We start from the raw sequence: 12,735 nt of genomic DNA, 5'->3' as shown, positions 1-12,735 counted from the left end.
TTTTTTAACTTTTTGAATTCTCCGTAAGGGAGCGAGAGACCAGCTGAGGGACATTCGAACTGGAGCGTCCATTCTGGATTCTCGATTCATGGCAACTGCCATTCCGAATTAATCCCGACTTTGGTTTTGTTCATGCGGAAAAACTATGCTAATTTGTCGGATTCTACGTTAAATGCCAAATGCAGCATCTTTTGTTCCAGGATTTGCATAATGCATTTTGTGATTCGTCCATAGGACCAAACTGACGTTTTTCTTCATCCGTTTACAGGCGCCAAATAAAAGGTCGCCAAAAAGGTTAACTGCTATTTAAAATAAATTACGAAATGAGATATAATCAAGCTTATATGGACTACTGCTAAAATATGCAATTTCCTCTTTTAATACGAGAGACATTAGGAAACACAAAAATATAATTCATTTTACTAAACAATCATCAAATTCCTTGTAATGCAAGAAATAACGATTTAGAACTATGTATGCTAGTTTTTATTAAAATTATATCTATCTATTACAAATAAATATATGTATGAATAACGATAGAAGTTTGGCCTGCTAAATAAAGAATTTTGTATATATAAAAAAACATAATGAACTCAGCTTTCTTCGGTAGATATAATTTATTCCCAAAATAATTAAGCTTTGTAATGAAAATGAATTACCATTTTTTTTACTCTCTGACTTGAATATTCTTTATCAATAAAATAACTCACATATTAGCACATTATGTTTTTAAAAACACATTTAATTATATAATATATTGTAAAATATTCATTTTAGAAACTTGCAAATAAATAAATCATCAAATTAGAAACCATCTAATTATATAATTTAAGTCTTCGTTAGTTTGTATTAGTGACTGACAAAAATCGTAGTTCTTTGAAACTTGTTTAAATATCATTAAAAAAAAATATTCTTTCCATTTTCATACAAATATTTTTGGATACTGAACGTTAAATTTCATTTTAGTATCCAAATCGAAAATTTGTTTAACAAACTTGTCCACTATAAAACCACCTTCAACCCAAGAAGTAATAAATTCAAATGAAGTTATTTTTTATAAAGCTTTAGCTATGTATTTATTTAAACATTTTTCTTTATAGTACTTACTATTCTAAGTGTGTTAAACATATGATATGAGCTTACAACTAATTAAGATTAATTCTATATATGAGTATACAACAAAAAGTTTCAACTTTTCGGAATGCAATTTGAATCACGTTTGTGGATAGATTGAATACACATTTTTTTAAGGCTCAACTCCGAGAGGTTTTTTTATATGGTATAGTGGGTAATTAAGTAGTTAGCTTTCTGCAGCAGTTCACTGTTGAATATTGTCCAATGTTCTGGAGATTCATTTCCGACTTCGACACTAGATATCACAGTTTCCAGCACTACGAAGGCACTTCAAGTGCGATGAGGATGCGAATATTTGCCGACGGCAAAATTCGATTTCCATTTCAGACTTTGCGACCTTCAACTCCAATTCTTTAGATCTTGCGCTGACTGTACATATCAGAGATCAGACGCACAATTGTGATGTCACCAATGGTCTTGCGGAAGAACAGCTCCTCGATGGTGAAGCTGGACACTTTGTGCATCAGCGAGACGACGCCGAGCAGCGTCTGGAAGCGCAACGGTTGATTCGGATGAGTGCGCGAAATGTAATTGTGCAGCGCATTGCGAGCATCGTTGTGCATCGCAGCCACTTTGCCGGACTCGAGCAGGCCACGAGATTCAGCCGAGGCACTCGAGTTGGGACTACCGCTGCCGGTGAGTATGGAGCTGTTGGCCAGATCCTCAGTAGAGCTTGCAGCCGGCGGCGATTTGCGGAAAAGCGAAATGGCACGCAGACACTCGTATTCGGTGCTATCGATATTCAGATGGCACAACTGATTCAACACATCCTGGAAGGCGTGCACTTCCCGAGAAACGACGGCCACAATCTCACGATTGGCATTCTCCGACTCGTAAACGAACAGCAGCTGGGCAAAGTTCATGGGCATCAGATACTGAGCCATGGCGAGGATGAAGAACTCCTTCCACGACTCCTCGAGCAGCAGCAATTGATCGGGCATGGGCAACTCGGTGAAGGCGCGCACACTCTTGATCCAGTTGACGTTCTTGAACAGATGTTCCGCAGCGGTTTCCTTGATGTGCTCGGCAGCCATTAGAGGCGGTGTTGGAGGCAGTGCTCGGGTAGCCAAGGCATTCATGTAGGCGGCGGTGGGCGAGAAGAAGCCATGATGGCCCTGATGCACGGGATGATGGGGCACGCGGGGCACCGAGAGATCGAGCACAGCGGCAGGCGGCGGTGGCTGGAAGCCAGCACCGAGGGCGGGATGATGATGACTACGCTGCACATTGGGCATGGGCATGGGCATGCCGGGGAAGCCTGTGAGTGCTGCCGTGTTCATCAGTATCTCTGGTGGGATTTGTGGCATTTCGGCGGCACCGAGCATGGCATCCTTATACATGGCCATGTGGCGACGCAGCGTCGAGTTGCGTGGTCCACGCTCATGTTGAACTGCATCCTTGTTCATGCCAACCTCAAAGCATTTGCGCAAACGGCAAGCGCGGCATTGATTGCGATGTGTTTTATCCACGACGCAGAGTCCTTGTTTCTGTGATTTGCACACATATTGGCGTGAGCGGCGTATGCTGCGCTTAAAGAAGCCGGCACAGCCATCGCAGGCATAGATGCCGTAGTGTTTGCCGGAGCTGTGATCCCGGCAAACCTTGCAAGGCACATGGTAAAGTATGCGACCTGGAAGAGCAGAAGAAAGAAAATGATTTTGTTAGTTTCAATTGCCAGTTAAAAGAATAGATAGCAAGGTAATTTTTGCTGTTGTTAAACGCTGCGTATACTTACTGGATTGTGCTGGCGACAAGCGCACGCTGTTGTACTTTTGATCCATCATATCTGGCGAACCCTCCGACGACTGCATACCGATGTGGGGCGTAATTTTGGCGATTTAATAGGCACAATTTATGGATGAAGAAATGAATTTCTTTTTGCTTTCTTTTTTTTTGGTTGTTTGACACTGCACTGCAATTTCAATCAATTGCTTGTCACTAAGAACAGTTTCGATTTTGGTTTGAGTTTCTTTGCTTGCGACACGACGACACGGGAGACGAGACGAGCGACGGTTTTTGGGCGAAGTGGACTCGTTGAGATCACGGATGATTGTGTTGTCTGCTCACCACCCAGCTCCTGTTTTAATAGTCCTGCGCTCGCACAGCTCACCATTCAGTCGATCACCCTTAGGTAGTTCGACGTGCGCGTTTATTGGTCGTTGGCCACCGTACAACAGAGAGGGGTTGTTCTATCGCCGGCTCACTCGCACGCATTGCCTCTAACGGGCAGGCAGAGATTTTTGATCCTGACAGGCAGTCGAGCTGCCATTGCGAAAATTCATTGAGAGAGCACACAGAGCGAGCGGCTCATTCTCAACTCTTGGCTCTGGGGTCTTTTATGGTCTTTTTCCGTTGAGCAAACTACCTGCTCTCTCTCGCTCTCATTCTCTCTCTCTCCTCTATTCCTTATGACAGTTGTGTGCTCAGAGCACATCCTTTGGCATGGCCGGACGTTGTATGGCCGCTACGTTTGTCTGATTTGTGTGTGAAGTACCTGTGGGTAGCTGCTGCTTTTGTCTCTGGACAGCGGCAATGCAAAGGCGAAGGCAAGGGTTGTTCAGCAGGGCGCTTCATTCATCTATTGAGCAATATGCACGTTTATGATGCAAGCGTGCTTTATTAATCGACTGTTTGATTGATTGAACAAATCAATAGACTAGCAAATATAAGTATTATCCATATCCACCCTAGCCTCTTGGTTTGCCTCTAACTAAGCTGGCTTAGTCAACTGCCTTTTCTCTCGAATTAAGTTCAAGTGGCAGCAGTTTTAATCGCCACGCGCTTAACTAAGCCTGCTGCCGCAGCAGCCGAAGCAGAAGCTAGGGGCACTTGCAGAGGTTGCAAGGAGCCTAATCGCGTGCCGCTTAAGCAGATTAAAGAGAGAGAGAGCGAGCGCAGACTCGGGGACGCAAGATCAGCCAAGGGCAAATAATTTAAAGCAAGCTTTTCGCAGAGGCAAAAACGCAACACAACAAAAGGATCAACAACGAAAAGAGCTACCCAGGCATTCTCAATCTGCGCGATTGCTCTTAAGTAAGCGCTTAATATGGAATTCAGGTGAAAAATATTGTACTTAATAATGTTAAGCAAGATCCCGTAAGTCTGGTGCGATTAAAACTGAACGCCTAGCGATCCGATGTCCGATGCCCGTTGCCCGATGTCCTCGAGGAGGGGTTGTCCACACAATCCGGGTAGACTACGTGGGAAATGAGAAATGTCGAAAATTCAAATGCAAATAGAGAATGGAATGGAATGAGGCATGAACAAGGCAACAGCGTGTTGATGTATGACAAGACACTTAAAATGAGCAATTATATTTCGATTCATATTACGGATGCGTAACTTGATCAATAATATGCTGCTGACATGATAGCGAGCGAGGGTCTAGTTCGCTAAGGGTCTAATTAGAATAGCAACCCCGCGCTCTTGAGTTCTTGATGCTGAGGGTTGCTTGCAGCTCATTTCGTTTTGTTGTCGGCTTGACTAAAGGATGTGTTGCCAGCCACCCACCACCACCTCTGACACCGCTGACACCAACGCCACCCTCTCAGCAGTGGCTTCACTCAGGTGCACAGCATGGGAATGCGTTTGCGTGATGCGATGCAATGTGTTGGGAGATGTGAAGTTATGTCCCTGCAACGCTGTTCATCATTAGCTACCATCCCGTTGATGATGCTCTAGTAAACCAGATGACGATGACATATCAATATTTGAATTTGGTCAGTGGTCAAGGGAGTTTCATCGTGGGAACGCTTGCATATTAAATGAGCTGATGCTGCGGCAAACTCAACTTCTGTTTTCCTATAAAAAACTTTCTCACAATAATTACGATACACCAAAAGTATACTACATTAAAAATAGATAGTAAATAAAACCTAAAATAAAAAACATTGTCTTCCCCATTTCCACTTCACTTTTGCAGTAGGGAAATTTGCAGGAAAAACTCAACTACTATTTTCATTCAAGTGAAGTACAGCTCCCGTTTTGCTTAATGAAAACTCGTGACGCCGCTGAACAGCAATCCGCTAATCCCTCTAATTCCACTAATCCCCGGATTAGCGCTAAATCCACCACAAGTCTTTAAACAGGGTCAGGTAAAGGGTCACAGGTAATTTTATATGACAGCGAATAAAACTCTATATGCATATGGCCCGTAAAAAGCGAATCGACTATTTCCGCGAACTCACGCATAGGCATCTGACTTTTTTGCCAAAAATTCCTCTCAGCAAATGCAGGTTCGATTTTTTTACTAGTTAGTTGGCTGGAAAGTGAAAGGGTTAAGCGATAGGAAGGTGTCATAGGTAGTCCGGACGCGTTGTCGCCTGACCAGCACTGAGGCTAATGATAATGTCGAAAAAAGAAATGTAGTTAGCACCTTTTTTGTCTTCGAAGAATGCCAAGAATGGGCCGCAGGTAAACAGGTCAATTTTTATGGGCGTCATTGGCACTTTCGCTACATTTTTATGAATCGACGCATTATCTGAACTGACCCGAAAGGGTTAGCCGAGCCTAAACATCGCCAAGCTACTACAACTGACATTGTTGTGAGGCGTCTGACGGCGACGCCACAGTCCTAATGACACTTCGTCCGAATGATGGAATGCTGAATACCGACCGAAAGGGTTAAATATTTGGGAAATTTTGTTCATTTGCCTTGTGCCAAAGAGTGGAAAAATTTAAATGTGCCATTGTCTTACGTTTATGGCCCAAAAGTTGCCACCGTTTTTCATTGAGCAGCTCGGCTCTGAACGCCGGCTGTTTCCCTCACATTTCTCTCCTCACTCATCATTATGAATCGCGCCAGACTTTTGATGGGAAAGTCCCGAAATGTCATTAGGTGAACGTTTTGTATTCGTTTTATGGCTTGGTACAAATCATTATAGTATATGGCTCATGTACTCTACGTGTTTCACTCAATGTACGATGTGTTACTCTTTTGGTGATAAGAATTCTTGTGTGTTCCTCTCTTAGTTTATTTACCGTCCCTTCCACGTGTCAAAACTGCATCCAGTAGCCTCAGAAATTCCAATGTTTATCTCAGCTTCATTACGTAAAAATCGAATAACCATAAAAGATCATAGGTAACAAAAGCAAAGGTTTTCTGGGTTGAGATCTTCTGCCCATTCATTAAATTAAATTTTATACTTACTGTAGATATAGTGTTCTGTAATTTCCTTTAATAGAGAAACATGCTGACAATTCAATAAAAATATTAAACTTTTGATATTAAAAACAATCATTTCAAACACACAAAAAAGTCCATTTTTTATTTGTCTGTATTTTCTTTTTCCTGACATGAAACTAAAATAGGGTTTCCTAATGATTAATAACTTAATGAAAAACTTCACTGAATATTTGCTTTATTCTTTTAATCTTCCAATTATATTTAATAACTAATGATGTTAGTTAAAACAAAATATACCATTTTTTATTATAAATAAAATTGGCTCGAAATCACAAAGCAAAATCTTTTTTTCTTATATTAATTATGTGTTTTGTACCTTCAACATATTTTTAAAAAGTCCTCACTGATATTTGAATCACCGGATACTGTCTAAATAAGATCTTCTTTGATACAATTTCTAATAATTACGGAATATTTTTCAATAGAATAGTCTCCATCTCAATAATTGCTGACAACTTGATCCCTTTTGCATTTTCTATTGCCGATTTTGGCGCGCTAAATTTGTTATCATTGAAATAAATAGAAATTGTAATGATATTTGTATTTTTTGGCGCACAAATTATGTAAATTTTGGCATTTAATGAATGAGCATTGAATGTGCGGAAATGAAGAACCCTTCTGGATAACTTCCGTTGAAACGAGTAGCAAAGTTCAGAAAAGCAAAAAGCATGTCAATCGCAAAAGTACAAACAGACAACAAGTCCCCAAAGAGGCAGAACAAAAGGAAGAACAACATGAGGGAAAACGAGGGTACGTTAAGAAAAAAGCGATTGCGATAGCGACGAAGACATCAACAGGAAACGACTCAGAAATCACGTCAAAATGGCTAAGCAGCGAGTACCCAGGAAGTAAACTATTAGTCCAAGAAACAAAACTGACGAAGCTGACGAAACCTAAAAGGTACAACAACTACAAAAAGCGCAATAATTACGCGGTGCACAAAATTGAATCAGAGCAGCGACGAAATAATATTAGGGAGACAGACACAGAGAGATAAGCAATCTGATCTTGAGAAATCATGTGAACAATTCATGCAAACATGAAATTGAAGTGCTCAAATGTCGCAGAGAATTGCGTAAAGTAGGAGCTGAGCGATGGCAGAAAGTTGAGCAACTTTTGTCGGGATTTGACAGTAGAGTAGGAGCAGAAGCAGCCAGGACTCGGTTCCCAGAGCTGCACGTGCAAAAGTAAAGGCATCCGCTGAGATAAGTTTCATATAGCTGCCACGGAAGCGCTACCCAAAACAATGGGACACACCTCCAAAGATCATATAGTCTGAGTAATAGCGTATAACATCATCGTCTCGGTCTCGTTCTCGTTCTCGTTCGGAGTCTTTATTCCTGCTGTTGTTAACCTGATATCTGAGCGTGTCCTCTTTCAAGGAACTGTGTGCAATGCGCTCGCAATTTATGCAACAGGAGTGCGCGCAGAGGAAACAAGTGATGAAGTCGCTGCTTCCATTTCAATTGATTGTTATGTCCTGGTCCAGTAAAATAAAAAAAAGAAGCGAAGGTTTGCATAAGTGCCAGCCAGTTCTTTTGTCCTTTAGCTGCGTTCTCTCAAGAGTTTCGCGTTCACTTCTCGTTCTCTTCTCGCTCCTGTTTCCCCTGAGAACTCGCTCATTGTTTTCATTTCATTTGCCAGTTAAAATGACGCACAACATAACTTAAGGACTTTTTGTTTGCCTTTTTTAGAATTGAGATTTTTTTCTCCTCATTTCGCTGTAGTTGTTTTTGCTGTCGTTGTTGTTGTTGCTTTAGCAATAAGTAGGATGTCCTGTTGCTGCTCTCCGGTTGCCTTTTTCTCTGCCTCGTCTTTGGCCGTAAATCGTTTGCATGTGACTAAGCCTTAAGATTATGTCATGCGCAGATTATTTGATTTGCTGCCAACGATAGACGACAGTTGAGTTTAGTTTAGCTGAGTTTTGAATCCATTGCGTAGCATTTCTCACGCCTGCGTCTTCGCCTTCGCCTTGTTTTTGGCCAGTTTTCGATTTCAGCCAATGATTGCGCTCATTTTACACGTTTCCTGTAAACATCTTTAGGCCAACGTGTTTGTTCTTTCACTTGCCTAACAAAATGATAGTCATCTAAACAGCTTTCCAGCTAAAAGTGTCGCAAAAAGTAGTTCGTGTTTTGGTTGCGAAGATTCGTAGATCGTTAGATAGTTGCATTAGCAGCGGTAACTTTCTTTGATTAGATTAACACAACAAACTGCCTGCAACGCACTCATGACAGGATGTCGGCAAAACGTTATTGAAATTTAGCTGCCAGCATGAAATCTGATGTGTTGAAAAAGACACTTTGGTTAGTTGGCACAAAAGTATTTAGAATATTTGAAACTTATTTAAGTATCCATTTTCAAAATATACAGATAATCATTTGCTGTTCATTAGACTGAAAGGAGAATATTTTACTTTTATACAAGCAACAAGTAAAGTACCCAGCGTTTTTTATTTCATTCAATACACAACTATTCTTATTTTTTTTATTTTCTAATTTGTGTTATTTCTTTTATTTACGTCTAACTCATTTATGTTAAAAATAACCCTATTATCTTATGTTTGAATTTATTTTTAATCTATCTAAAGACATTAAACAAGTAATACGAATTATTAGTACCAAATAATAATTTCAATAGTCTTAGAAATGCATGTACTATATAGATGATTTTAGAAATCATAGTTTTGCTACTAAAAATGAAATCAACATTCTCGCTTGTAATTCTGAAATAACTTATGTGAAACTCTCTTCAATTACTAGAAATTTAAAACGAGTTCAATGCTCTGTAGTTGTAAAGATCATTAACCTTTACCTTTCCATGGGAGCCTTTTTGATTCATCTCAAATGCCGTGGGAAGAGCAATGTAAGCTTCCACTCAAGGATACATGGCTGATTGCTATTGAATACCGGGCGCAAACGCAATTCAAGGCACATTATCCTACACAATTTGACGGCACCTGATGCGTTAACTGCTAACTCAATACAACAATTGATTCCACACTTGAGTTGCCCCCAAAGAGAAATTCTATAGATGGGGGCGCCGATCGAGGCAATCATGCGGGAGATATAGTGCACAAGTTCAACAAAAAAGGCTAGTAAAATGAAGAACGAACAGAACAAAAAATGGCAAAAATAATATATGAGAATTAACTTCCACGAAATGTTCTTTTCAGCGCAATTTCAAGAAAGTATTCAAGACTGTGCTGCAGGTACAATGAATAAAAAAGTCTAGGAGAAAGGGTTTTTTCGCTAGACAAGTGAATGAAGCAGCGATCAATCTACAGTTTTCGATTGAAATTGAATTGTGCATGCGCAATATGTTTTTCCGTTTTTCATTTTTGTTTCAATTATGAAATGAACCCTCATCAAAGGCTGCTAACTGCCTGATTCGATGAATGAATAGAAAGCATATCTTATCTATTTTTTAGCATCTCGTATGCGTGGGCACAATAGACAGAAATTCCCGTTTAGACTACCAAAGAAGCGGGCAACTTGTCAACGTGTCAACAACTCCATCAAGATTTCAGCAAAACTTCAGATCTTGCATTAATATTTACAAAAATTTGTCTAGTTTAGTCATACCACATCAATGTTATATCTTTCACGAATTAATTAATGCATTGTCATGACTTTTGGTGCTCTTAACTGTAGCTGCGCTACTGACTGACGGCATTTTGATTTCGATTTTATTTTCTGCTCGTATCGAATGACAACGACGTGGGAAGCACGCACGACCCGGCTCCATCTACCATCTAGCATGTCAAGATGAAAGATATGCGAGATCAACATGTAATCTTTGGCATAAATACAAGAAAAACGTTTAACAAAGAAGATGAAGGCGATGTCGAAGGCGCAGCAATGAGCGCATGTTGCATGCCCAGCGATCAAATGTCCTTTGATATCAAAACGATTGTAGGAGCATCTCTCAAGTACTTATATTTCATTATGCGAAAAGGTAGCAAACACACACAAAAGATTGCAAAGAAACTACCAAAAACACATTGTTTGGCCACAGCAGCCAGTGCAGCACAAAATAAAAAGCGACCTGTTGTCATCAACCAGGTTCAAGTCCCACTTCCAATCTCAGCCTGCCGCAACAACCCCTTGGCTCAGTTCAAGCGAATTTTGATTCCGCCGTGTGCTCTCTTTCTCTCTATGCTGGTGCTGAGCGACAACGTCTGTTTTTTACTCGGAACGCACACTTCAACCCCGAAGGACGACAGTCTGTCTGTCTGCCTTCGTCAACTCCTTTACCACCACCATCACCATCAGCATTGATGATGATTGTGTGGCTTGTGCAGAAGCATGCCGGCATCTGTTAAGGTTAAGGCATCGGCTTCAACCGCTTGACACTTGCAGATTAGTAAAGTGTTGAGTTTTAAATATATTTCTTGCTAATTGCTCACAATTAGTTCTGCCCCATATACTCCTCTTACCACTTCTCTTCACATTTGCACTGAGGTCACTTGCATTTGCAGTTGCATTGACTGAAGAGGGGTCGGGGGATGGACATGCAATGATTTGCATTCCTTTTGTTTTGCTGGCACATGTGTCCCGTGTTTTGTATTCTCACTTGCTTTTCTTGAATTAACTTTTTGCTTGATTCATGACTTTTGGTTAATTTCAATCCGCATCCGGTTCACCTTTCGTAGGAGTAACTTCTCAGTAAACTAAAAACTGCAATGTGCAGCAAAATTCAAGAATTTTCTAGAGCGATTAATGAGATTATGAATTTTGGTGAAAAACTAAGCAAAGAATGCCAAGCAGTCTGGCAATTTTACTGGAACTATTTCAAATGTTCGTAAAGTAATGGCTAAACTGCAGCACTTAATATATAAAGCATACAAATAATAAATAAATATAACCCATTGAACTAAATAATATATAACATAATATTAATATTAATTATTATTAATAATGCTTATGTTCACCACTCACTATTTTTCGTCAACTGACATCCAAACTATCACATTGAACAGTTTTACAGCCACTGCAAACATTTCAAATAAAAAATCATTGCCTACTTTCAGGCAAGCATTTTTCACTATTCAAAACATGGCCGATAGATGGCGGGTTTCGGCGATTCAGATAATCTTTTTTAAAATCAAACAAAAACGTCAAGCTGATTAATAAAATTATATCAAAATATAATAATGCAAAAACTTTATCACTTACTTTGCTGTAGATTGATGACTTCATAATAATACAATTTTAGGTCCATTAATTACTTAATATAACTGGAATGATTTTTTTGAGCTGTAATTGCAGCAGCCGTAATTGCAGCAACTTTATTATTAAAAAATGTTTATAAATAGAATTAAGTTAATTATACGCTTAATGCATGCAACAATCCAACATTCTTGCTAACAACAACATTGTAGCAGAGCATATTCTATAAATAGTCCCCTGGCATATGCATAAATTGATTGCAAAACCGCGTAAAGGATGCTGTCCGGATGATTTAAATACGCCCTGATCTTATGGTGGCTGGGTCCAGTGCACAGCATGTTCACTAATTATAATGACAAATCGGTCAATTATAATGTCATGTCATAAATTTCCAATGCACGATCGATCAGGCCAAAGACAGGAATATTGAATAAAATAGCTCATAAATTGTGAGTGAAAAAAATAAAATGGAAGCGGACGGGCAACTTTATTACAAGAAATAAAAAGTACGCGAGCTAAGGAACATTTTTGCAGTAATTAACTAAGAAGAGGACACTTGCCAGGAAGGGGCAGCAAAATAAGATGAGAGGGAGGTGCTCAAGTGGAAAATAACAAATGCAGCAACGTCAACAGCTCAAGGCAAAAAGGTGGCGGACGAATGCAGGTGGAGTTCGAGTTGCAGTTGCAGTTGCAGTTTTCGGGCCGAAGGCAATTTAATAAAGCCAACGCGAAACTCTCTGCTTACAAAGCTGTCAGAATGGCAATCCAGGCGGCACGCCCACCATATTAAAAAGCAACTAAAAGGACGTGAAGGCGTGCTGCCAGCGTCGTTCAACCTGTCAGATCGTGTAGCCAAAAGACTGAGATCAAGAGCGAGGGAGACTTTCGAGGGAGGCAACTGAAATAATCGTGTAGTTTTCAAATTTATTGTCGACACGCACTGACTGCCTGCCTGCCTGGCTTTTTTTTTGTTGTTGGCCAAACGCCCCCAACACAGATCGCCAACACAGATTCCCCGATTCGAGCGAGGTTCAGTTTCACAGCAGATTCCCTGAGTGGTCATACAACAACAATAAGAAGTAAGTATGACCGCAGGCGAACGTGTTCGCTTAACGTTCATCATTCCACAGACACTTTTAGGCACACAGTTCCTGCAGCATTGTAAATTATTTTCGCAGCAGAACAGTTGGAAAAAAAAGGGGGGCAGTAATTGCCTGCAACGGTATAACTATAACCAGTTCCTTT

At 40.3% G+C, this 12,735-nt stretch overlaps 1 protein-coding gene across 1 annotated transcript; it reads right to left on the bottom strand.

Moving 5' to 3' along the window:
• Nucleotides 1-1,125: 1,125 nt before the first annotated feature.
• LOC132784100 (protein tailless) lies at nt 1,126-4,603 on the bottom strand. The gene is made up of 2 exons (XM_060789503.1): nt 2,870-4,603; nt 1,126-2,764 (listed from the first exon to the last, which is right to left on the bottom strand). Exons 1-2 carry the CDS (start codon nt 2,943-2,945, stop codon nt 1,488-1,490), a joined length of 1,353 nt encoding a protein of 450 aa, XP_060645486.1. The 5' UTR covers nt 2,946-4,603; the 3' UTR covers nt 1,126-1,487.
• Between the last annotated feature and the right edge of the window lie 8,132 nt (nt 4,604-12,735).

Source organism: Drosophila nasuta, chromosome 2R (assembly GCF_023558535.2).
Source record: "Drosophila nasuta strain 15112-1781.00 chromosome 2R, ASM2355853v1, whole genome shotgun sequence".
NCBI classification, from domain to species: Eukaryota; Metazoa; Arthropoda; class Insecta; order Diptera; family Drosophilidae; genus Drosophila; species Drosophila nasuta.
The sequence above is the reverse complement of the archived record's forward strand: the minus strand, read 5'-3'. Positions and strand labels throughout refer to the sequence as shown.

What these genes read in the sequence shown, in the direction of transcription:
- LOC132784100 (XM_060789503.1), bottom strand. Translation starts at nt 2,945, where the DNA reads ATGCAGTCGTCGGAGGGTTCGCCAGATATGATGGATCAAAAGTACAAC. An exon ending in CTTGTCGCCAGCACAATCCA is followed by an intron (nt 2,765 to 2,869) that starts GTAAGTATACGC and finishes CTGCTCTTCCAG; the next exon opens with GTCGCATACTTTACCATGTG.